Source organism: Leptidea sinapis, chromosome 19 (assembly GCF_905404315.1).
Source record: "Leptidea sinapis chromosome 19, ilLepSina1.1, whole genome shotgun sequence".
NCBI classification, from domain to species: Eukaryota; Metazoa; Arthropoda; class Insecta; order Lepidoptera; family Pieridae; genus Leptidea; species Leptidea sinapis.
In genome coordinates, this window is record NC_066283.1 from 12,741,227 (window position 1) to 12,768,891 (window position 27,665).

The 27,665-nt window shown below is 36.1% G+C and overlaps 1 protein-coding gene, 1 long non-coding RNA gene and 1 other non-coding gene across 5 annotated transcripts in view; all 3 read left to right on the forward strand.

Moving 5' to 3' along the window:
* Positions 1-27,665, forward strand: part of LOC126969748 (uncharacterized) — a 304,380-nt gene that overhangs the window by 249,973 nt on the left and 26,742 nt on the right. The gene's annotated exons all lie outside the window — the stretch shown is intronic.
* The window catches only part of LOC126969719 (carboxypeptidase D), a 52,465-nt gene that overhangs the window by 10,437 nt on the left and 14,363 nt on the right, over positions 1-27,665 (forward strand). Inside the window, exons 6-15 of one of the 3 annotated variants that reach the window (XM_050815271.1) lie at positions 1,738-1,835; positions 6,829-7,035; positions 12,048-12,242; positions 14,082-14,167; positions 14,987-15,187; positions 16,767-16,849; positions 19,355-19,511; positions 20,765-20,931; positions 22,906-23,016; positions 25,353-25,615. In XM_050815271.1, coding sequence (XP_050671228.1) covers positions 1,738-1,835; positions 6,829-7,035; positions 12,048-12,242; positions 14,082-14,167; positions 14,987-15,187; positions 16,767-16,849; positions 19,355-19,511; positions 20,765-20,931; positions 22,906-23,016; positions 25,353-25,356 — 1,309 coding nt within the window. In that variant the 3' untranslated portion in view covers positions 25,357-25,615. Of the gene's footprint in view, positions 1-1,737; positions 1,836-6,828; positions 7,036-12,047; positions 12,243-14,081; positions 14,168-14,986; positions 15,188-16,766; positions 16,850-19,354; positions 19,512-20,764; positions 20,932-22,905; positions 23,017-25,352; positions 25,616-26,270; positions 26,428-27,665 lie in introns of those variants that run through there. The other 2 variants (XM_050815269.1, XM_050815270.1) reach the window with 2 other exon arrangements.
* On the forward strand, positions 2,290-2,362 carry Trnap-ggg (transfer RNA proline (anticodon GGG)). The gene has a single exon. It is a non-coding gene; the product is annotated as a tRNA-Pro (tRNA).

A 27,665-nucleotide genomic window follows, 5' to 3' on the forward strand; every position in this document is an offset into this window, starting at 1 on the left:
ACATTATAAAATTTGCCACTAGACTGTTATAATATAAATTATTTCCTGTTATAATTCGTTTGAAATTTAATTACAGCGCCATCTATGCACACGAGCGGAAAGTGGTGCGTTTCTTTAATGAAATTAAAAATTTGTAAATTTGATATTTTTAACAGATGGCACTTTTTCTAATTCGCTTTAGTAAGTGCTTAGTCTTCAAAGTAATGTGAACACTTCGTATATCACAATAAAAGCTATTTTTACTTGCGACGAACAAATATAAAATTATTTAAATTGTAAAATTATAACACTGTTGTTTTAGATTGAAAAGTATTGTAAACACTCTCGCTATAAACATTAGAGCTATTTCTACTTGCGATGAGACGAAGATAAATAACATTTTGGATAAAACATCACTTTAATTCATTATATTTCCAATGAGAATCATTATTTGCGAGTTTTTAAATTGACAAACTGCTAGTTGTGTTTCGATTTATTATTATCATTTTGAAAGTAAAATGTTTGTAAAAACTATAGTATGAATTGAAAATTAAATGGATATGCGTATTATATATATAATTCTTGATCGTCTTGAGTTGTTTTTATTTTTTTATGTAAATAGACAAGTGTTAGTGTAAAAATAATAGTTTTGTGGATAGTGTAAATATACGTTTAGTTAATAGTTTCTTTAACTCATTAGTCGATAAGATTGTTCTGTGTAGGTACACAGGTAAAAAAAAGCTTTCTAAAAAGCACAAAAAAAATACCATCTACCTAGTACCTACTTAGTGTTAAAGTAATTATTCCTGTTCTAATATGTTATATTATAACACTAAATAACATCAAACCGGAACAACAACTATCAGCGTAAATAATTTCGATTAAAATTTATAACATCTAATATATATTATAACAGTTTACAACAACAGTTAGAAAAATATAACACAACAGTATAATTCATTGAAAAATTATAACAGTTTAAACCACCTCTGGCTATATCTGTACATTGCCGCATTTACTCCAGTTGCTTAAAATATTCTTGGTCAATACGCAGCAATGTAAAACATTTATTCAGTTCATGTTTGATTCGGACAGTGACAGTTGACACACGACTAACGAGAAAATTGTGCTTACATTGACTTTAAGAACACAAAGATAGTTCATTCCACAGTTATACATTGAAGAGAATCCGTTGGGGATTGTATAGTACGCCGAACTTACAGATGCAAGATCAGGTGCAGATCGTATTCGAATTTGTGGTGTGTGGCGTGCGGTGTAATGTTGAAATTGACCCCTTGATCAATTATCTATATATATATAAAAATGAATTGCTGTTCGTTAGTCTCGCTAAAACTCGTGAACGGCTGGACCGATTTGGCTAATTTTGGTCGTGAATTATTTGTGGAAGTCTAGAGAAGGTTTTAAAGGTGAATAAATATGAAAATGGTCGGAATTTAATGCGTCCCGCGTCGTTCAGAAATCAAATTAAAAGAATAGTTTAAAATGAATAACTAATTAGAATCTTCATATCTTTCTATCTTTCTCAGCAAGTAAAACAAACTTAATTTTAGCTACCTATAGTTGGTAGATATTATGTACGATTTAATATTTGTTAGGTCTGAGAATCGGTCGTCATCTATTTTTTATACCCCAAAATTTTCAATTCTTCATTTTTTTTTTACTTTATATAATACAACGTTTACTGGGTCAGCTAGTAATAAATAAAGCATTCATAAATACGATATGTTACTATTTTAGGTATTCTTCACCACCGATACAAACAGTGAAAGTAGTCGACGGTCAGCCTTCTGTGGTCAACTTCACCGTGCACCGCCGGCCACGGTCACTGACCGACGGTAAGTGGTCGCGTTACCATGACAACGCGGCCGTCTCGCTCACACAATGGTCGCTTATCATTAACATTATACTCGTCTTGATGATCGAGGCTTGAGCTGTATCTCGTACTTACTAACATTGAATTAAATTCCCGCTATGTAAGTTACGGCCGCGGAGTGTAGAGAATTTCGGACATTGACCTCAGTGCTTACTAACAAATTTAAAATTGTGTATACTAGACAATTTGTTATGTTATTAAAGTGACTCTTCTGGGATTAATATACAAATAATTTTTTTTTCACTTTAAAAACATAACAAATTGTTTAGATTTGCAAGAGCGACATCTCAAGTCAATTTCCTAATATGCAAGTATTGGGGTTGAGCAGGTTATCAACTGTAAAATAGATCTTGTAGATGAAGCCACAACCTGAGAGTTGAACAAAGCATACAAGGTTTTATTATGATACGTCACTCGAACGGTTAGCTCAGTTGGTAGAGCACTCGCACGGGACGCGATAGGTCGTGGGTTCGAGTCCCGCATCGTTCATAAAATTTTGTTGCTTAAATAATAAGATATTGCTTTAATAAATAAAATGTCAAATGGGATTTTGTGTTGTAGTAGAGTGTAGTAATAATAATCAATATCCGAAATTCTGTTTGCACCGTGGCGACAAGTTAAAAAATTTAAAATAAAATTTTAACAAAATATTATTAACAATATAAGCTGATTTTTATGTTATAAATTTGATTTGCCGCCAGTTTGGATATCTCTACTTCTAATAATAGTTTACAGCGACTGCTCTAGATTCTTTTTTCTTTTATTTAGACTTAAGCTTATTTTTTACACAAATCTCTTTTTTGGCCTTTCTTGGGTCTATTGTTTACATATTCAGGTAAAGGTAAAATGTTCGTCTCGCTCTAGCAATTTTGTTTCAAATTGTCCAAGAGAGGGCTTGCTATAAAAATGCTGCTAAATTATGAATTAATTTCAATAATTCAAGTATTAAAAAAACTACGAATAGATTTAAAACAGTCCATGTACGAGTGGAACATCGCACATCACGTTGCGCCCTGTTAGCGGTTGCGCTAGCGCGTGCCGTGTTTCCACATTTTCCCCCAGTTCACGTTCGATCATCAAACGGTTCGCGTGTGCTAAGAACCATTTACCATTATAACCATTTAGACTAAGTTCAATAAACTAATTATTGTTCTCAAGTCTAGTTTAATTTATGAACGAAATATAAATTAATCTGTACGGCAACCAGAACATCGTACAGTCCTTAACTGTAAATAGCCATATGTACAAATTGTAAACTCATTCGGGGTCCTGTTGATGCAATTAAACCAATTAGTTGGGTCCATTTTGCATGCAGTGTTCGCCAGTCACTCCAACCAACCCAGTTCTTTCGAGAAGCTCAGAACACCCCTGGGGTGTGCACGACTTCTGGAAGCGATGTCGTAGTTACCAAAGTTTTTGCCCGTTGGTTGGCCTTTTTCCAGCAGCTCTGAACACTCCTGGGGTGTTCACAGACTTTTCGAAGCGACGTCGTATTTACTAAAGTTTTTGCCCGTTGGTTGGCCTTTTTCCAGAAGCTCAGAACACTCCTGGGGTGTTCACAGACTTCTCGAAGCGACGTCGTATTTACTAAAGTTTTTGCCCGTTGGTTGGCCTTTTGTGCTCATTCCAGGATTACGCGAATGATGTGTTTTCGTCCTCAGCTAGAATTCTTCTGCACTAAGGGCTGTCTGTTATGCCGATTGTGAAAAAATGCTTCATTAGTGTGTGACCCGCTTAGGGTTAGGGTCATTAATTAATTTATTGATTGGTCGTGTGTATTTATGAAGATAATTTAATAAGCTTAAGTATCTATTATTAATTTATTAGCATTTGTATAAAATGAAAAATAAATATAATATGATTATTTAATGTTATATAGAAAAATTTTGGAGTTTATTGTATTAAAGACGATGGGAAATCTTCCACCGACGAAAATATCAACCTTATAAGCCGTAGACGACTGATAAACGACAATGATTGGGAGACCTCATACCCACAGTAACCAGTAGCTTTTGTTTACGATATGTTGTGATCAGTAACTGACTTATTTGAATTATACTTATATACGTGTTAGGAGCCAAGTAAGTTACAGACACTACTATAATACGCGATCTGAAAGTGTCTGCTATTTATGGGCGTCTATGGCTTATAAGGTCGCGGGATTGTATTAATAAAAGAGGGGCAAAAGGTTTGTCGCTACTTCTTCTTATTAAAGCTTAACTTTCCTAATTTGGTGGTAAATGGCAAATGTATAACTTTGGCATTCAAAAGTGTAATTATTTGATCAAATCAAATCTTATCAAAATGACATTTTTTATTTAGATCAAGGAAATGACACTTTTGTATGTCAAAAGCTTTTTCTTCGTCACCAACCCTAGATAATTTATACGCCTAGATAGATAGAGTCTCTTGCTGTTAGACAACAGATAAAAACAGGCCAGGAATATTAGTATAATGTGCGTGACATGCTACGTCTGACACTCGCGATTTGTATGACACTTTGTGATAGTGTGCGTGAATTGCTCTTATAGAGGGTAGTTCTAAACTCAATTTTTTTTAAATTATCATGCATATTATCTTTAGTCGTTATCGTATGACGTGTTGCTACATTAATAGCTTAGTATTGATATGAATCTGTAGGGTTACCAGGTGGTTAACCCTTATAGCCGGACAGTGTGGCAAAATTGGTAAAATGGCCGGACACCCTACTTTATTGAGGATTTTGTGTCTCAGTATTAATTGGTTCTACTTATTTTTTATATTACCATGGATCTTGGTAACTTCTAATGAAATATAAATAAAATCGAATGCCAAACCAGTCTAAGTTCTTTATTATACTTAATAATCATTTATCAAAAATTTTAAATAAATGTAAATAGTTTAACAAAAACCGGACACGCAATCAAAATGTCCTAAAGGCTTTATCCGGACGCCTCGCAACCCTAAATGTGACAGACAAGCTGTACTCTATGGATTTAGAAATTAAGATTGTCATATTGATATGCAGATTCAAAATCGATTGACGGACGACATATCATCTTCATACCAGTGGGAGGCTCCTTTCCACAGGTTGCCGGCTAGATTATGGGTAACGACATCGTCGCCTATTTCTGCCGTGCAGCAGTAATGTGTAAGCATTACTGTGTTTCGGTCTGAAGGGCTCCGTAGCTAGTGAAATTACTGGGCAAATGACGACTTAGTATTTAGTGTTATAGGTGACGAGCGCAAGTGTAGTGCCACAGAATTAGATTTTTTCAAGAATCCTGAGCGGTTGAATTCTGAGTTTGTTGCGCCCATTCTTCTCAGGCCTGAGGCATTCATTTTGGAATGGGTGGTTGTTTTTTGACTTTCAATAAGTGATGTCACATCCTATTTTGAATAAAAATATTTGAATTTGAATTTGAACTGCATTGTAATGGGCAGGGTGTATCAATAACCATCAGCTGAACGTCCTGCTCGTCTCGTCCCTGACTGACATAAAAAAGACTGTCTCCCACCGGGTCGGGTGGAGATCTCCACTTTTGACTAAATACTGCCCTTGCTTTGTCTAACGACTCGCACGACCCTTCCTTACAATCTCTCTTATCATTATATTCTGTGCTTATCTCCTTTTATTCCCCTTTTATTCAGCTCCTCATCTGTGTATCAAATTTCATTCAGATCAATTCAGCCGTTTTCAAGTGACTGTCAAAGCATCCATACTGTGATAGAATAAATGAATTTATCGTTTTAAAATTTTAATTAGAATTAGTTTAATATCTTTTGGATGATTTAATTAATTTCATGTTGAAAAAAAACCTATATTCAATATCAAAATAACAAGTTTATAAATTATTATCAATTTAAATGTTTATTGAAAAAAATCAAATCAAAATCACTTTATTCATGTAGGTCACGGAAATGACACTTATGAATGTCAAAAAAAAATATTTTTTCTTATTGAATCTACCGCTACTTCGGAAAGGTTTGAGCAAATGAGAAGAAGTAACAAGAAACTATACGAATATAAGATACTATAATAGTTTTCTATCAACTAACGGTCGTTCCCAATATTCAGTCTATCTCTTACTTCAGATAAAAATCGTTACTAACGTTGACTTTTCTGTCCCATTAAACTTATCGACGGTAACTCACTTTATCCGTACACGCTGTCTGTCAATGGGACGACATATAGCTTACCAGCAATATAGTTTGTATGGAAATTGCAATTCACGCATCCCAATACAAGGCGGTAAGAATGACTTATCGGGTATATTGGGACAGCTTCAGATTATTGACAGATAATTACTGACAGTAGAAGGTAGTAATTAATCTCTATGTGTAGATAGTACATTGGGAACGGCCGTAAAACAGCCATGTAAATAAAATTATTTTGTGTGGTGTTGGGTTTAAAAAGTCTGACATGTCCTCTGTTTATTTCACTTCTTTTATGTTCTGTAGATTTGCCTGTTCTGTTTTCCCCTTTTTGACTACTTTTTAAATTGTGATATCTTTATTGTGAACAGTATTAAAACAAATCATCTAACGTTTAAATTATTTTATTGTAAATATTATTAAATATACACTTTAATAAGATCATGTAGTTTTCTTTGTATAACTTCCGGTGTATTTGAGTATAATTTCCTGTTTTAATTAATTATTATTGTAAATAATTTGGACGATAATTTGTTCCACTAATATTTCCGATTTCTTTGTCCATAAATTTTTATTTGTACTAATAATTCCTCTATCTCGGATATTAGATCGTAGTTGTAATAATATTAGTCTTCTTTAACGGTATTAACATTCCTGCTATCAAGGACCTTATTATTCTAATATGGTTCTTCCATGTTAACACTAATAATTCTGATAGCTTGAACCTAGAAGATAATTATATTTTTAATCTAAACGTTTAATTCAATTTATGATGACGTCATAAAGCACGTGGTTATTCGCATACAATGGCAAATCTACAGCGCACAAGAGAAGCACACGTCATGCAATAGACGGTCTCTCCCCACCAGACTTCGTACACCACAACTACACCATGATGGAGAGATTCCTCAAGGACCTCGCGGAGCAGTACCCTAACGTGACGCGGCTGAGCAGTATCGGGAAGACTGTGGAAGGCCGGGAGCTGTATGTGTTAGAAGTGGCTCAGAATCCTGGAAAGCACATTCCGGGTAGGTATCTAATTAGAAGAGTAAGTTTAAAAAAAGTTTTAGGATGAATAGTTAAAAGTTATGAATAAAATTATGGTGATAGGAAGACATATTAGCCGGCCATTTAATTAGTTATAACGGATATTTAATTATGGAAAGCACAAGAGCTTAGGTTTTTCCGGCAAGATTATGGGTACCACAACGGCGCCGATTTCTGCCGTGAAGCAGTAATGTATAAGCATTATTGTGTTTTGTTCTAAAGGGCGCCATAGCTAGTTAAATTACTGGGCAAATTAGACTTAACATATCATGTCTCATGGTGACCAGCGCAATTGTAGTGGCGTTCAGAATTTTTGGGTTTTCCAAGAATCCTGAGCGGCACTGCATTGTAATGGGCAGACCTTATCAATGACCATCAGCTGAACCTCCTACTCGTCTCGACCCTTATTGTCATAAAAAAAGAGATGAGAGGACGCAACATGTCAGAATTTTGCATTACCAAGGAGTATGATACTTGTAACAAATTAGAAGGGAATAGAAATGATAAAAGTCCTAATTCTTTGGGAGAATTGGCATCTATATATTATACATACATGCAATATATTGCTACGTACGTTTGACGATGCAACTTCCGCATGTTGAAGAACTTGTACAGCAATAGCACTATAAATTAAAATAGAACAGTACTTCATACTAGAGCGCCCGAATTGACGCACCCACACATACACACGATTTACACGGCCGCTAAACAATCTTGGGAAGACAAACCTATTGAGTGCCAGGCCGTACGCTGCCGAGACTGGTCGCTGTCCGAGTTAAATTAGCTGCACCGCGCCGTCCGCGACGACAATTTTTTTTGTATGTACCAACCCTAGCGCTGCGCCTAAACGTAGGTATAAATTTCAAGGAGATCTCTGAGTTACGCTACTGTTTTATGACTGTATTGTGCTAATTATGGCACTACAAATAACAGTCTTAATGATAAAATAGTGTAATATTTTGGTTGGTATGTGAAATACAAGGCTGTGGAAGAGTTCTACAGCAAAATACTGAAATAGACCATTCGTTGTTTCAAATCCGCCGGTCTGTTAGTACTAAATCACTGCTAGCTCGCTGGTTGTCTCTCTCTAAATACTCTCAAAAGTCTGCCTACGCGTCTATAAGGCAGAGCTTTCGTTCAATTGTGTTTCGACCGCGCTTTGAAGACAACGCCACGCAATACAAATTGTTCAGTGAAAAACTGACCAGCATATCCAAACTTAAAAAGGATGGACTGTCTTATTTTAGGTAGGTGCCCCTTTAAATTAACGAAATTATTTAACTTACTTGACGTTGTTACTCATTTTGCTAAATAATCACTTTGTGAAAGAGAGGGGCGTTTCTTTCGCACCATAGTCAATAAGCTTCTTATACCATTCCATATATGCCTTTAGGCATTGCCCACCTCGTTATGAAAGGATAATATTAAGCAAAATATTAAATAATAAAGCTAATTAAGTTTAATTTGATTCCGTTATTCTATAAACAAATTTCTATTGAACACCGACTCAGTCAATATTTCCTTACGCTAGATACATACTACATTCATGCGGTAGGCAGTCCCAAAAATGCCTATACGACGCAACGAGTATTTCATAGATCTTATTTAAAAAAGTATTGGTCACAGTTATACGATATTTAGCAACGTATGGAGCGCTAGTTAGGCACGCCTAGTAACGAATTGTAGCGAGGCAAACCGATTACTCCCGAGTCCTAACCCAACATCTGTCTCACTCGTTAGTTTATGGCTATTTCGGTTTTTTCATTAGAGTAAATAGGTATTGGTATTGGTAAAGGGCTCCTGTTTCCGCAATTAGACCGCGTAATTGGGTCCATTTTGCGTGCAGTGTTGGCCAGGCATTCCAACCAGCCCCGCTCCTTCCAGAAGTTCAGAACACTCCTGGGGTGTTCGCAGACTTCCTGGAGCGACAATGTATTTACTAAGGTTTGTGCCCCTTGGTTGGCCACCCCAGCACATTCCAGGATTACATGAGTGACTGATTAATAATTAGTATTTTATTTTTATTATAGTTCATTCTGCCATCCGTGACCCGTGTAAAATATTACTGTGATAAAAAGTTGCTTTGTGATATGTGTTTAAAATAGGAACCTATTGGGTTTTAAATAAACACGTATGCTTAGGCTATTGAGATAAAATAAAAAACCAGTTTAAGGTATACTTGTATAATAAAATATTAGGTTGACCATATGGTACGGAAACTACATGCGAAACACAAACAACTCCAGTATTTAGATCTCAAAACCTAGTGGGTAGATCTACAGTGCTTACCTTGCTAGAAAAGGAATGCTTTTTTTTTTCGAGAGGAGTAAAATACATTTACGTATTGAAGACCCCGAAACGGGGCCCATATATCGGGCTCGGGTGTAAACACTCCCTACCGACTAAAAACCTCCTCTGTGCTGATAGCCCTGAAGGCTTTTACAGCGAAGCCGGGCGGGGGCCTTGGAGGCCGAAAATGTAGCTCACAGGCGCGGGGCGTCTCGGAAGAAGACTCGAACCTCGGACCGCCTGCACAGTAGGCTGGATGGAGAGAAGATCACTAACGATCTAATATATCTGTTAGTCCAGTGGACTCTAGGTTTGAAGAGACTTCGCACTCGCCGGCGAGTGCGGTGATATATGTATGTTAGTATGTGTGAGTGTATGTAAGTGTGTGACTATTTATGTGTAGTGTTATTGTAGGTGTTTGATTTGTGATGTGTGTGAGTGGTGTTAAACGATTACAGGACTAGGACTATCTCGTCGGGCTTCTATCAAAGTGTGTGAATCGTATTATATTAGGTTATGGCCGCTGGAAAAAGCAATGCACGCAACTGACGTATACAATAGACATTGAACATTAGTGCCACGAAATAAAGTGTTATTTTGAGGGAATGTTTTATTGTTTTCGGTATAATTTAATGTATACCTATACATGACGCCGCTCGGACATTTTTGACGACTTTTTATTACGCGATGGGGAGTCTAGTTATTAACAGTACGTCAATGCTTCTAGTACATTAATATTTAGAATTATTTGGTGTGGCCCGACCCTTAGTGCCTTTACATACGTCCCGGTTGCCGGGTATCCGGCGGTGAAGTGTATGGCCAAGTTCAATAGCTTTCACATGTACCGGCATAAATTACCGGGAATGTGGTCGTCGAGTGCTCACCGGATTCACCACTATGTGCCCGGTGGCCGGATATCGGTTAGCCGGCGGCCGGACCCACAGTGATGTATCGAACATGTACTAAGCTTCCATACGCACCGGCGGTCAGTCGCCCAGGTACAATCATGTCGTTTTATCTCACAACCTGAAGAAACGCTGTGAATGGTTTTTCAAACTGTTATGAAAATTATTAAAAGAGTACATTGACGTCCTGTTTTCATCACTAGTAGCTCTGAAAATAAGGTCTAGTAATGTCTCTAAGGTTAATCGGATGAACCCAATAATTTCTTGACTTCCTTTTCCGGCGATACTATCTATGCTACAAAATCCACATGGCAATTTATTGATCGCGTTCTATTTTTAGAAAAAATTTTGTATGCCTTACTAAGCGACTGTACTAGCGATGATGGTAAGAACGCTACTGAAGACAAAATCGGGTCGCGTGAAAGTTGATTGTGTGATCAGTCAAGTTCATATCTTTTTTAATGATACTTTCCATTCAAGTTTATATAATGTGTTTTGCTATTTCAAGCTCTCAAATACTGGAATCCTTAATTGAGGTAAGCTCTTGATATAAAACTTCAATTGAATCTTACATACCATTTACGATAATTGTTATGGTTATTGCCCTATATGTATGTAGGTACGGACTATTTTACTTTAGCTGGGTGATTAGGTCAAAATTCTTTGCAGCAGATCTTATCTTGTCATTACGCACTACACCATGGTGAGGAATTACAAAACTGTTGCCTTTTATGCCTGTGGAAACGACTGAAAAGTAGCGCCTTTAATAAAATATCATTTTGGCAGACTGAAACACCGGCGATGAATTGAAGTTTCTAGCGAAAAAAACGCATTTGTGCATTTTCCATTGAATTATCTAACTCCTCAGCATAACCTTTGAAAGGTAAAGCTAACGAGTATCGGCCTGACTCATTAAGGTTGGTCACTATGCTATTCCAACTTCATAAAACTGGTCTCTAATTTATGGGGAAATCTATAGGTATAATAAACTCCCACACCATGTTACTGAACTTCCGATAAAAAGCTTCATATTAAGGAAATTTTAATGAAAAAAGCGTACTATAAAGTTCAGGAATATATAGACGAAAAAAATGTATGGATACTGTGAAAACTGGGAGAGAATAAATATTTGCTGAGTTTCTTGCCGGTTCTTCTCAGAACAAGGGCTCCTGGTAGTATCTTGAATCGATGTCATCAAAATTAACTTTCATAAGTGTACAAATTGTTAATAAATTAATAAAGATATTTTATTTTATTTCACAATAATATTCCTCATATTTCTGCTCGTTCAGCGCTCAGAAAAGTGGAAATATTAGTGGATACTCCTTCGCCAAACATCGTTTATATTCTTTTATCCAGTGGCACTCCCGTACATACGCACAACACCAACGGTCTATGCACAATTGGAAAAACAGCTAAAGCAGCCGCACCTTTTAACAAAAGGAACCGAGAGGCCCTCACACTCGGCCCGTCATCAATGATTCAAATAAACCCCAATGAGCAAATCAATGTCTCATAAGTGGAACGAATCACCGACAATAGGATGGATGAGGGCAGCGCAGGACCGATCGTCATGTCGATCCATGGAGGAGACCTTTGTCCAGCAGTGGATGTCTTCCGGCTGAAATGGAATTATCTCTCATCAAGCTCTTTCGTCATCCTATTGCAGAAAAAAATAAACCAGTGTAGATGGTATTCTCTCGACTTCTTTTTCTGATTATGTCTAAAAGCGGTAGTCGGATAGTTGGTCGTCTCAAAATGATGAGAATATAAACGAATAAATTGACTTATACTTACAGGAAAACCCGAGTTCAAATACGTGGCAAATATGCATGGGAATGAGGTCATCGGAAGGGAGTTGCTTTTGCTCCTCGCTAAGTATCTATGCCAGCAGTACTCCAGCGGTGACCACCGCGTGCAGAGTATCGTCAACACCACCCGCATCCATATAATGCCGTCCATGAACCCTGACGGCTACGAGCGATCAAGAATTCGTAAGTATTTAATTGATGACAATATATTGTCCACGTACCATTGTTGTTTTAGCTTCCCGAGATTTTACACATAAAAAGTGTCTAGGGATTATGGTATTTAAAAATATTTGAAAATTAATAAAAAGGTCGATTGACGTTGAAAAAAATTTTTTATTACTTTAAAAACATAACAAATTGTTTAGATTAGCAAAAGCGACATCTCAAGTCAATTTCCTATAATGCAAACATTGGGGATGAGCAGCTTATCGACTATTAAGTAGATCCTGAAGATGAAGTCACAACCTGAGAGTTGAACAAAGCATACAAGATTCTTTAAACGAAACGTCACTCAAACGGTTGGCTCAGTTGGACAGAGCCCTCGCACGGGACGCGAGAGGTCGCGGTTTCCAATCCCGCATCGTTCATAAAATTTTATTTTCAGTATTATTTGTATAAGATAAATTAGTTAAGATTAGGAAGAGGGTTTTGATTGCGTTACATAAATAATTTGTTCTGTGTACTTCGTCCACGTTTTATCTTAATATTTTTTCTGATTCGAACTCGGGCCTTACTCCAAATTATACCTGTTATTTTTATTTATAGCTTTATTTACTTACATCTATACATTTAGATATTTACTTATAAATTGTATTTGTTAATATGTGTTAGTATTTCACTATTTTAAATAAAAATACCAATTTTGTTAGTATAATTAGTTATTATTTTCGACATAAGGACCGCCTTTAGCGGTAAAAGCCTCCTCCATTGATTTCCACTTGTTCCTGTCTCTTGAAATTCTTGTCCACATTTTTCCTGCTGTTTCTACCTTGTCATCGCTCCATCTCTCATCCAGTCCAGCCTATTTCTATTTTAAACGTAGAACAGATAAGACTACATCTTTTGTTTTGGTTTTATTTCTTATTGTAACATATTTAATTTTGTCTCTTTTTCTTAGCCCCATATAACTTCCCTCAATTACTCTCTGACAAACTTTAATTTTTTCTAAGTTTCTATAGGTTAGAGGCCATGTCTGACAAGCGTAAGTGAGGCATGGCATTAAACAGGTCTCCATAGCTTTTGTTTTAAGCTTCGTTGGCAATTACCCATAATGGCTCCAGATTATACCTGTAGGTATACAAAAATTCGGATATATTTTTTAAAGTTCCCGTAGAACCCAATTCGAATTTAGGTATGGGTGGATGCGTCCATATACCGTATAAGAGTACGTATATTTCAGAGGAAATAAAGTTTCTTATTTACTGGTAACAATCTTTAATTATCTGCGTTATGTTAGCCTATGAAAATTTTTTTCAGGCAATCACTTTTAGATCCAATTAAGTTTTATAATCCCAAATGTTATTTCTTTTCCTGTTTGTGTATTTAATTTAATATTTGATAGACTTCACTTTCATTTTATCCCATAAATATCTCAGGCGCCACCTGAGTTATTATTAAAGGAAGGCTACACCAAATTAATTTGTTTTTATGAAGAGCGCACTTTCTTTATGATAGGAGGTATTTCATAAGTCAGAAATTTTTTCAACAACTTTTTCTTCAACTTTATCCATTAAGGTGACAAGCCTATACGATCCCAAATACATATTATTATTAATTTCAATAATCATCCACTTAAAAGATGACCTTAATACCAATTATAATTTTACGTGAGGATATTGTTTTATCAAGGATCTAGGTGTATTTTTGTGAATAACTCGCTGCCCGGGGGTTGGTGTGGGCCCGTTGTTTTGCCTTAAATATAATTAAAACAAATGAGATGGTCCTTCGCCCACGAGAGATGTATAGGACCGTGGTCTGCGAATAGTTTAATATATAATATTTAATCAAATTACAATCTTGCAGGTGACTACGGCAGCGTTCACGGAAGAGCGAATGCACATGATGTGGATCTCAACAGGAACTTTCCGGACCAGTTCGGTCCCACAGAGGTACCTAATATTAATTTTTGTACGGTTTCCGACCAGTGTACAATCCCATTACGAAATCTAAGAGCTGTCCGTTGACATCAGTCAAACATAAAAACCAGCCGCCTACAGATTTTGCATTTGGGGCGATTTGCAGTGTTGAGCGCGGGAGTTCCAAGACACATGCCAGTGTCATGTCAATGTCACTGTCATTTTAACTGACTAAGAAACCTTTTTACTCAATACTTTTTGCTTGAATTATAATAAATGTGTACTAATTAGTAATTGTAATGAAAAAATAAAAACTTTATTAATAGCAAAAACAAACACACACAAAATAACACAGAAACAGAGAATTGCAGAGCTTTGGAAAAAACCACCAAAAGGAAAATATTTACAAAAATAGGTACATAATATATTGATGGTCGTTATTTAAAAATGCTGTGCAGCGCTAATCAGCAGCCCCATAGCTACTGGTATTGAAAAAAAGTCTATACTTTTTCCATTTATTTTTGTAACAAAAGATAAATATAAAACTTAACCTTGTAGCAAATAAAGAACTATGACTTTGAAATTTTCAATTCATAAACCTAATGTCATTAAACACATTAGTATTAAAATAACAATACCTTACGGTATATTTGAATTTATTTTTTGGTCTCTGAAAATATACGTAAAGAAAAATGGTATTCTGTGCCAACGATATTACAGTCGTGGTCTTCTTAGAGCTTTCTTCTTATAAGTCCCCCCCACACCGTAGACACGTTTGAGTGTATCGGATTTTTAACCAACTTCCAAAAAGGAGGAGGTTCTCAATTCGTCTGTATTTTTTTATAATTACAGGATAACACAAAACCTGAACCGGAGACAGAAGCAGTGATGAGCTGGTCTAAATCCATTCCGTTTGTGCTGTCTGCGAACCTGCACGGTGGCTCCCTGGTCGCTAACTATCCATACGACGGCAACGCCCTCATGCAAGATGGCGCCGAAAACCTCACACCCGACAACCCTGTGTTCGTTCATCTGGCGCATGTGTATTCTGATGTAAGTTTTTTACGGGAAAAATGACGGAACCAGCGGATGGGCTACCACGCTATGGGTTTTAAAATGCATAAAATCTACCTAAGGCGTAGCATACCGCGGTACTACCCTGGTCAAATACTCTGCGCCTTTAATTTAAGTCTTAAATATGATCATATTTGAGGGCTAGTTCGGGTAAATTCGGTGGAAGTGCATTTATTACGAAGGCAGCATTTTTCGTTACGCAGTTTTTGTTTGTTGTGCTTATAAAAAGCCAGTAATAGTATCTCCATGGTCGACCTCTTCTTCTTCACGCAGTCGGTTTCCGCAACTCGATGTTATATGCGCCTATTTTGCGTGTGAAGATGGTAGAGACTACTCCAACCAGCCAAGCTCCTCCAAGAAGTCACGCAACTTTTTAACGTTTCTGAAGACTTCCCGAAGGGCGCCTGGTGATCCCAGGTGCTTCGCCCTGTAATTTGCCACCTCTCGGCACTCCAGTAGAAGCCGACTCCAGCCTCTGCATAGGGGGCTGTTTGTGACGCCTATATTAAAAAGATGCCTGTTAAAATTACTATTCCAGAGTGGATCTGTTCTGCGAACGGGTCTCTCTAAATTTCTGAAGGGTTGGAGTGAGAGACTGAAATTTTTAACGCCAATCTGATGGGAAAAGATATTCTAATTATTATTTTTAAATTTTTTTAAGAAGTCCAGACTTACCAGCCATTTCTTTTGGTTCCAAAGAGATTGCACCTAATTCTCACTATTTATTGAACGCCCCTCATAATGAACGAGAAAAATGTATTATTTCATTTGGATGTTCAGAAATTACCTCATCATGAGATTTATCCAGATTCCTCGAATGAGCTACAAATTGTACTTATTGTAACTTCATTAACGAATTTGTAGGCTTTTATTTAGAGGGAACCTTTCTCTTGATTAGTTTTATTTCATTATTCAAACTCTTAACTGTTACACAAATTAAATTTATGAACGATGCGCGACGCGAACCCGCGATCTCTCGCGTTCCGTGCGAAATCTCTTCCAATGAACCAACCGTTCGAGTGACATCACGTTCATAAATCTTGATATGTCTTGTTCAACTCTCAGGTTGCGGCTTCATCTACAGGATCTACTTTACAGTTGATAATCTGCTCAACTAATAATATTTGCATATTAGGAAATCGACTTGAGATGTCGCTCTTTCAATTCTAAACAATCTGTTATTTTTCAAAGTGATAACCCTCACTTCTGGGATTAATTAGTTAATTAGTTTACAATATTTTATATATCCTCCCACTGCCGGGCAAAGGCCACCCCCTTCTTCCATTCGTCCTTATTGTTTGCTGTGTGGGACCACATCACTCCTTCGTAATTTACTAGATCGTATCTCCATCTAGTACCAAGTCTACCTCTTCTTCTTTTGGCATCTATTGGGTACCAGTTTGTTCCTATACTGCTCCATCTTTCGTTACTAGCCCTTGATATGTGGCCTGCCCTGGGATGAATAACACAAATTAAATTTATAAACAAATTTACGTAGTTAATCGCAGAAGTGAGAGTTATGACTTTAAAAAATACAGACTCTGTTGTTTTATTTCAGGCCCACCACAAAATGCACTTGGGTCAACCCTGCCGGCACAGCAATGAAAAGTTCCCCGAGGGAATAACGAACGGCGCTAAGTGGTAAGAATATTACCGTACTATGAATGAATTTATTGATAGTTAATATTGTAGATGATCAAACCTGTAAATGTTAAAAACCTTGTGCGTAGTAAGTTTGAAGCGAGCTCGTGCGTATGGAATCACTTTGAAGTAACCTTAGGCTGGAGAAAGTACAAAAAGCATTTTTGCGTTTTCTGAAAGTGGATACTACCCGTACCTGTACGCGACGGCGTATCTTCATCGGTTGCCTCGGATACAACACTCTAAAACCAGACTGGCTCTCAACCAAGCAACTACCTTGCTTAAAGTTAGCCGGGGCTTAATAGATGCCCCTGATATTCATAATGAGCTGATTCGATTGTATACACCTGACAATTATTATCGTCACCGTCTTCTGGCGGTACCCGCGTGTCGCACGGTAGCACGCACTGCGGCGCCCGTGCCGCGAGTCTTGAAATTATTAATCGCGTCGTAGAAGTCCGCCCTGATTGTGATCTATTTACTAACTTGAGGTGTTGGTACAGTTGCTGCTCCAACTTTGTGAGTCCTCGAATAATAGTGTCTAGCAATAGCAATGTAATTGATTAATGTAATTGGTATTGTAACCGTTTTAATCAAAATAAATAAATAAAGAATTGATAAGGACTGTAGTCAATTAGGAGAGTAGTCTAGTGATGGGAATCACAAGGCAGAAACGTGCAATCGCCATGTTTCACCAGTTTACCAGTTAACGTTTACAAGTGGGAGGCTCCTTTGCACCGGATGCCGGCTGATTATGGGTACCACAAGCCTATTTCTGCCGGGAAGCAGTATGGTGTAAACATTACTATGTTTCGGTCTGAAGGGCGCCGTAGCTAGTGAAATTACTGGGCAAATGAGATAGTGCCGCTCAGAATTTTTGGGTTTTTCTAGAATCCTGAGCGCCACTACATTGTAATGGGCAGGGCGTATTAATTACCATCAGCTGAAAGTCCTGCTCGTCTCGTCGTCGTGCTTTTTATTATAAAAAAACGTTTTATGGAAAAGGAGGACAAACGAGCGTACGGGTCATCTGAAGTTAAGTGATCACCGCCGCCCACATTTTCTTGCAACACCAGAGGAATCATAGGAGCGTTGCCGGCCTTTAAGGACGGTGTACGCGCTTTTTTTGAAGGTACCCATGTCGTTTCGTCCCGGAAACACCGCACAAAAAAACTTATTCCACACTGTACCGTTGTAATTAAAAAACATCCAAATTTCAATAGAGAAGACGGGCTAAAATTATATTATAATACCTCAAGGACGCAATGCTCTCCAAGTGAAAACCCAAAACTACACATACCAAAAGAGAAGAGGACACCGTCAGTAAATTTTGCCAAAAACCATCTGTCTTCAGCAAATACCACCTCCGAGGTAAGAAATGGCGCTAAACTTCTCAATGACAAATACTATCTCGACTCCTGTCAACCGCAGTCCCCCTGAAATCGTTTTGTGCAAGGGTCACGAAATGTCGGGTTAAATAATTAATTATAAAAATATAACTTTTTCGAAAATACCTTATGTAAAAATTACAGTTACAATTTCACGCGTTTTTAATCCTTTAAAAAGTTTTATTTCAATGTGTAATAGTCGCGTTAATCAAAGAGTGATTCATTTTAGCATTTATGTAAACTTTCACATACCTGTCCGGACGCAACGTGCTTTAAAAAGGAATCCAAAGTTTTCGCATATATAGTTTTGTTATAACTTCAAAATAATGCTTGCATCAATAATTTTGATTAAAATAATTTAAAAAGTTAAACAAGTGTGGGATTTTCTATTTCTTTAAAAGCTATTTACGGCCGTTTTCAATAACCTATCTATCCTTATTTATTATTTGTAAGAAATGCTTGCGAATGGAAAAGTAATTCGAAAAAACGAATGCGTACGGCGTGCAACTTAATTCTTTCGGTTTGTTGTTTTAAACTATTACGTTCATACCAAGCGCGGTTAGATTATGCGTTTAATCTCGGTGTTCGTTTTTAAAACTTTTTTTAATTAAGTAAAATATTATCTTTATATAAAAATAAATTATATAAAAATAATATATAAAAATGAATTGCTGTTCGTTAGTCTCGCTAAAACTCGAGAACGGCTGGACCGATTTAGCTGATTTTGGTCTTGAATTATTTGTGGAAGTCCAGAGAAGGTTTAAAATGTGAATAAATGTGAAAATGCTCGGAATTAAATAAAAACAACAATTTTGTTTATCCTTTGATGTGTCGTCCCCCGTCGTTCAGAAATCAAATTGAATGAATATTTTAAAATGAATAACTAATTAGAATTTTCATTTCTTTTCAACTTTCTTAGTAGTTAAAATACAAACTAAATTTTATCTCAAATAAAATTTGAAAAATTTTAATCAACGATAAATCTTAAGTTTTATCATAAGAAATAAACATTTTTATAAGTAATACGTGCTTAGTCATGTGTGTACGCGGACGAAGTCGCGGGTATCAGCTAGTATAGAATAAAAAATATCTAAGATACGTGCATATTCCTTATCAGGTACGTGTTAGCCGGAGGTATGCAGGACTGGAATTACTTGCACACCAACGATATGGAGTTGACTCTAGAGCTGGGCTGCTACAAGTTCCCACCGGCGTCCGACCTGCCCACCTACTGGGAAGACAACCGGGATGCACTCCTGGCCTTCATTGAGCAGGTGATGTATTTTTATGTAGCAGCTAAAGTATGTGCAGTGTTCGTACGGGACAGTACTGCCACTGCGCCTATTTCTGTCGCCAAATATCTGTGCTTCGGGATGGCTGGATGATCTTGTCATCTAAAACGACTTCATGTTGCTAAAATTCAAGTTATCTTATATAGTTATCTTAATTTATATAAATTACGTGACACGTTGTTTGTCCGCGATGGACTCTTAAAATAATGAACGGATTTTAATGGGAATTACTTCATGGAGCGCAGTTTGGTCCAACTTGAGAGATAGGATAGTTTTTATTTCGATTTGGGATCCATAATTATTTTTATTTTCAATATTTATTTGTATGGACATATTTTCTATGAGAGAATTTAGTGACGCACGGTTTGACAGTTCCGCTGTGAAACAATTTCATTATAACAACAGGGAGCATTTACGAAATTATTCTTGATGTTTTGAAATATTATTGGCAAATTGCTATAAAACAGTATTTTTTTTTATTATCTACAGAACTACGTCTGTTCGGGCAGCTAGTAGTTATATATATCCCTATAGTTATATATCTTTATAATCATTAATATAGTGCTCACATAATGCCTGTATTTGTTTACAGTGTATGGGATTGTTGCATCTTCTGTACTAGATAACTCATGTGTTTTTGTATTATTATTTTACATTTTATTTAGTTATGGAAAAGGAAGACAAACGAGCGTACGGGTTAACCTGGTGTTAAGTGATGACCAGACGAATTACAGGAGCGTTGCCGGCTTTTAAGGAAGGTGAAAGGTGTATAACTTTTCACATACATAAGAGTCATTTCTTTGACCTTAATGAATAAAGTGATATTGAATTGATTTGAAATAATAACGCCTTGCTTATAATATTTTGTAAGTCGATTCTTATAAATAAAAAAGTGTGTGTGTATGCACGAAAGAATTTATACTTCTTTGGCCTAACAAAGCAAAAATCATTAAAATTATTTATTCCACGTTTGTAGAAAGAACAATATTGTAAAAAACTTGCAACGGTAGCTTTCACAATTAATTATTAAATAAAGAATACGGCTGTACGGGCTTGAACCCTTTACCTATCCTAATGAAATAAAATAACGAATGTCGCAAACGTCAGAAAATTTTAGGAAACAACTACACCCTGTTACTTTTGTGTTACAGTGATGCGCGCGCATCTTAGAATTTCACTCTAATCATTTTAACATAACGCGCCTAAAGAAGTATAACTTCAATAACTATTTTCAGGTTCACATTGGTGTACGTGGATTTGTGCACAGTCACATAGGACACGCGCTGTCTAACGCCACCATCAGCGTCGGAGGAATATCGCACAGTGTGAAGTCAGCAGCGGATGGAGACTACTGGCGGCTTCTGATGCCGGGCCGTTACAATGTGACCGCTTCCAAGGATGGGTGAGGAACCGCAATATTATTCAATGCAATGTAAAAAAGATATCCTGATCTGCCTGGAGATAAGTTGTATTAGACATATTTCTGTATTTATTTATTCGATAAGAACAGGCCAGGTTTAATACTTTAGTGTGCGTGACAAGCTACGTCTTACCGCGATTTGTATGACACTTTGTGTTAGTGTGCATGCATTGCTCAAAATAGAGGTTAATTCCAAACTCAAATTTTTTACTTTTTCACAACTGTCGTAGTCTATTTAGATGTATAAATGATCACCACCATGATGGCGACCACGTACTGGAAGACGCAGTGTTGGTAGGCCCCCCACAAGATGGACCGACGATCTTTGGTCAAGATCGCCGGAATTCGTTGGATGAGGGCAGCGCAGGACCGATCCTCGTGGAGATGTATGGGGGTGGCCTTTGTCCAGCAGTGGACGTCTTCCGGCTGATGACTGAACATTGCCTGAAATTTTTTTGTACGAGTCTTTTTTGGAGTCCATACGAAGTCTACACTCATCCTTTGATAATTTATTTGCCTGGATAGACTACTACGACACTAGTGAAAAGTTAAAAAAAATTGGTTTAGAATTAACCTCTATTTTGAGCAAATCATCAAACACTAACATAAAGTGTCATACCAATCGCGAGTGTAAGACGTGGCTTGTCACGCACACTTAACTAATATTCCTGGCCTATTTTTATCGGTTGTCTATCAGCAAGAGAAGAGTCTCTAGATAGAGATCTAGACATAAAAATCATCTAAGCACTCATGTATTTTTTTTTGTTTTATATTAATTTACATTTATTTTTTTGACTTCCTCGTTTAAGGCATTGGCTATTTGACGTTTGAGTATGTTTGTTGCATCACTTTACATATTATATTGTAATTGAAATGATTTGTAAAACAATGAAAATGTAAATCTGCATTTAAAAGAGTTTTGTACATACGTACATGAATAAAGTGATTTTGATTTGATTTATTGGGCAAGTTTATCTACCGTGTATTGAGCTCCCGGCTCCGTTGACGACTAAGACCCGATTGCACCATTGAATTAGAACGCGATTAGAAAGAAAAGAAAGATTCTGAAACAGTTAGCTTATTTGCCAACATTAAAAAAGCCAGTCCTAGTAACCATTACATCATTCAAACGAGTGTTGTAATGTTGTACTGAATTTCATTACAACACTCATTTGGTTGATGTTCTTAGGATCAAGTCTTGTATACAACTGTTGTTAATTAGATATTAAAATACTCATGTAATACTTTTATCACACTCGGCATCGCCTCGTGTTTTAATAAACACACATTCGTGTTTTAACTAACAAACACAAACTAAATTATAGCCTAAACGCGTTTAAATGCTGACTGTCGAATTTTGGACGTTCAATATATTAGATCGCGTTCAAGAGCTGTCACTGTCGTCATCGTAATACAAACATTGACATTTAACAATTTTGATTTTGTTCATATTTATCGATGACTGTTTTGACATTTGGTATTTGATACATTCATTATTGTTTTTGTTAACTCAGCTTACGTCAACACGCTCAAAATGTATTGTTGGTAGGTGATCGCTTTGTGCTTAATCTAGATCAAGACTGGCATTTGAACTCGTTTACGTAAATCTGAGTTTTACTTAAATTCCATTTCATTCATTGGTGAAATCGGGGCTAACGTAATATAAACTTTAGTTTAGTTTAGTTGTTTAGGTTACTTAAATAAAAATGAATTAATTATTATATTATTATTAATAAATTAATAATTTAATTGTGTATGTATTGTAATTTAATTTAATTGTGATTTAATTTATAAAACATAACATACTCTTTAATGTTTTTATTTGTTTCTTACATAAGAATGTTATTTGCGCCTATAATTGAAGTAACACTCAACTTGTAGCCTTGTTTATATATTTTGCATGTATCAGTGTAAACTGTGTTGGTGCAATAATAAGTAAATTAACACTGTTGCTAGGTATGAAAGCGTGACAGAACAAGTCACTGTTCCTGCCAACGGTTCCGTAAGCCTGAACTTCACGCTGATGCCTGACGATCCTCAACACTGGTCCTCCGCGTACGACTTCCGGTAAGTCAACACCTCCCCGGCCCCCGGTATGACAGTGCGTTTGTCACTGTCACCTCTTACTGTCTGTACTTGTCGCACTCATATTATTTCATCGTCTTGCATACTCGTCAGAGAACTTGAATTAGCTTATTTTTTCAGATTCTCAACCGCACTTTATAAATATATTAAATTAAAAGTATAAGGAGAGGTTGCCCATAACTTGTAATTTCTTGTCATAACTTTAATAAACAATTAATTGTTATTTTCTAAAGTGATAACCCTCATTTCTGGGATTTCCTCTCGTGTTCCGTGCGAGCGATCTTCCACTGAACCAACCGTTCGAGTGACGTATCTTTGATAAATCTTGCATGTCTTGTTCAACTCTCAGGTTGTGGCTTCATCTCCAGGATCTACTTTATAAGTCACTCGAACGGTTGGCTCAGTAGAAGAGCGCTCGCGCGGAACGTGAGAGGTCGCAGGTTCGAGTCCCGAATTGTTCATAAATTTTGTTTTCAAATTAATTTTGTGTAATTCGACTATAATTAAACAAACATGACGTTTGGATGAAAATTATTGAACTCTTTTATCATTTACTTATAACAAAATTTTGTCATCTTTTTTCTGGTATTCCGACTCTTGGTTGACATTGTAAAAAAGGATTTTCACAACAATTTAATTATTATTGTAGGTATCTCATATTTTATAATTAATAACTATTTATGTATAGACATAATATTTTAGCAACTGTATTGAAAAGCGTGTGATACACGGGTATATAGGTTATTTGCAAATTGGCGTCATTAAAAACCCACGCGTTTGTCTCGGACTTGTTTCATTAACCTACTTTCCACCCTTGTATCACAATATAAGATTTTATCAAAACCCATGCTTTAAATCCTCTCTCAAACATTCTAAAACAGTTAGCTTATTGCCAACATTATAACACCCATTGTCCTAATAACCATTACATCATCCAAACGAGTGTTGTAATGAAATTCGGTACAACAATATATCATCCGTTTTCATAATAATACTCCTTTGGATGATATTATGGTTACTAGGACTGGCTTTTTTAATGTTAGCAGTAAGCTGTTTCAGAATCTTTTATAGAGGATTCATATTATGGGTGTAGATATAGTCTTGTATGCAACTGTTGATAAATAGGTATTAAAACACTCATGTGATACTATTATCACTCGAGGCTTAACCCACATTCATGTTTTAATACCCCTTATTACACAACAGTTGCATAAATAACTATTGTCACTCTTTTCCGCAAGGTGCATTTTATTACATCGCTCTTACGCTAATAATCCTAAATCTTAAGCACGCGTGCACTAATGAATGTAGTTGTGTTTTATATCATGCGGATTATGTTGCCTTGGTACCTTTCATAGCATGTATATGTACGAAGACAAAATATTATTCATTTTTCCAGTTGATATTGTTAATTTTTAAGTTGCTACTAACAAAGAGTTTTATAGAGATAAATTAAAAAGATGCAAACTATTTAATAACTTAATTTAATATAAACAATTGTAACTCCTTGTTTATGTAATAAATTTATTTATGTAAATAAGTTATATTTTAATATCTAATTATTATATTATTGTATTTTCGATATTATAGGTCGCTATGCGCTGGTATAAACATATTACTTTAAAAAGTCATTTAGAAAGCCAAAACTTCTGTAACCATTTTTCTTGCCTTAATTTTATTTTCATGTAAATATGTTGACAAAAGTCCTCCTTTGCATATGATGCCGACTAGATTATGGGTACCACAATGGCGCCTATTTCTGCTGTGAGGCAGTAATGTCTAAACATTATTGTATTGGTCGGTGAAGGGCGACGTAGCTAGTGAAATTACTGGGCAAATGAGACTTGACATCTTATGTCTCAAGGTGACGAGCGCAGTTGTGGTGCCGCTCAGAACTTTTGGATTTCTCAAGAATCCTAGCACTGCATTGTAATTGTCAGGGCGTTTACAAGTCACTATCTAACAGTCAATTACCATCAGCTGAATGTCCTGCTCGTCTTGTCCCTTACTGCCATAAAAAAATCAATACAGTATGCAGTGATCTTGACACTCTCGTGTCCCTTATCATACCACATAAATATCATAATATATACTCGAGCGTAGGGACCAATATATAAAACACTTTTTTCATCTATACATATAAATAAAATTTGAGTGTCTGTTTGTAATATTGAAATAACCGCTTTTTACTACATATATATGGAATATATATATGGTACACATAACATTATTTACAATTTTTGTCCACCTGTCTGTCTGTTTGTTCAGACTAATCGCTGAAATGGCTGTACCCATTTTGACGGAATTTTTATTGGCAGGTAGCTGATGTAATAAGAAGTAACTTCGGCTATGTCTAATGTCCAAGAACTCTAAAAATAATTGATATGGCAAGACAACGTTGGCCGGGTCAGCTAGTAACTAATATAGTTTAATCATTGTTAATTGTGTTGTAAAATTATTCATATTGTAATAAAATTCCGTCCGCTAAATTGACTGATTGCTTTTATACATTGTTACGCATTATTTTTATAAAACCTCTTTTTTAACTTTTGCTTGTACTAATAAATGTACTATGCACTTACTGTCTTGTTCTTTGCTCTAACTGTCTCTTCACTAATGTCCTATAAAAGCTATATATGCCTCCATTCTATGTGTTTCTTTCTTATGTGGTGGGTTTTAATTTAGTATCTCCTCGGGTTTGTGTAGAGAGCGTACAATTATTAGGTAATATTTTGTAATCATAGAAATCTAAATAAGAAGGTACTAGAATAATTTGTTATTTTTAATTTGATAACCCTTACTTCTGGAAAAAATTATACCAATTAAATTTGGAACCAAAATTTATGAACGGTGCGGGACTCGAACCCGCGAATTCTCGGCTTTTGTTCGAGCGCTCTTTCCAACTGAGCCAACCGTTCGAGTACGTATGGGTCATAATTTTGATATATCTTGTTCAACTCTGAGGTAATAGCAAAATGCAGACAGTTGGAAAGAAAGTCGCGGGTTCGAGTCCAGCATCGTTCTTAAATATTGGTTACAAATCAAATTTGTGTAAGATACTAGAAGAGGAGAAGACTGTATTAACGTAACGCATCTGTAGCTGTCATTTACCTATGTGTCATAGTCTCACCTCTATGACAGCTGTCACTTTTGCAACTACCTACTCAGTCATGTGTCAAGTCACGGGTATCAGCTAGTATATTAATAATACTAAAATATTATGAATTATCTGTTAGAGTTCTCGAGAACATAGTCAACACACGGTACCACACGCCGCTAGAGATGTACGCAGAACTTGCCGAGCTTGAGAATAAGTTCCCGAGCATCGCCGAGTTCCGCGCCGGAGACAGTCTGACCACATCCACGCTACACGAGCTCAAGATCACTGATGATGTAAGCATTTCTACTACTTGCTGATTTATTTACGTCACATGAATTTCATGATTTTGTGACCCCCTTTCCCGTTAATGTCACAGTTTGCCACATTTGTGAGACCACCCTCTACCTATAGAGATGTCTACCGATATTTCGCAATTCTACATTTAGAAGTTAATGAATTCAATACATTTATTTTTCATTTCATTTAAATTATTTTACATAAATATCAACATTAGATAAAACAAAGGCATGAAAATTAGTAAATCCTAAAAAAAATATGTTTGCAAGTTCCGTAGGTATGTAGTTTAAATTTAGTGTTGTAATATTTAGATATAAAATATTATATTTTGAAAAAAAAAACGTGTCACACTTCGTCGACCCCCTCCCTCCCCCTTGGCGCCTAGTTCATATGCACATTTTTAGGTCTGAATCACCTTGTACATAACCTCCTTTGTAATTGTAGTAAATTGTGGTTATCGGTATGGATGTGTATACATCACATTATGTCATTTATTGTTTATTAACCCAAATGAATAAATTTCACATTTTTATCAGACGCTGTTTGACAGCATAACGTAGGTTATTCAATTAGTAACACAGTTCCACGGCTATAGTAAAACAGAAGAAAACAATTGACTTACCCCCTTATTCATAATAGTCTGCTAACTGAAAGCATTCCTAATTCTCACTCTTTCTCCTTCTATTGACCTAAGACAGAATGAGAAAAAAAACACTCCTTAGCGGCTGCTTAAAGTTAGCGGACCATTATGAATAAGGTAGTAATAAAGTCTTCTAATATTTTACTGCGTCTCATTAATAAATTTCTGCTAAGATTCGTAAGTACACTTTAATTGTAATTTTTATCAGCTGTAATTTGAAACTCGACACTGTTTATTTTTGTGACATATAATAGGTATATCCTACATTTTTTTTTCTTATTTCATATCCATAACTTAAAGAATATCTGACATCGTATTACAACTTACATAAAATAACTTTTAAGGAAATCTCTAGAATACATGTACAAATTCAAATATTTTTATTCAATTGTTTTAAAATCACTTATTGAACGTCAAGTCTAAAAATTCTAAAATAAATGCCTCAGACCGGAGAAGAGCGGGCGCAAGACTTTTATAACATTTAGAAAGTAATTTGTGTTATTGACACATGTTTACCACACAGACGTTTTTAAACTTTTTTTAATTTCGCACTTTTTTGTATACATTTCCTGGGACTATTTTGCAAAAGCGTAT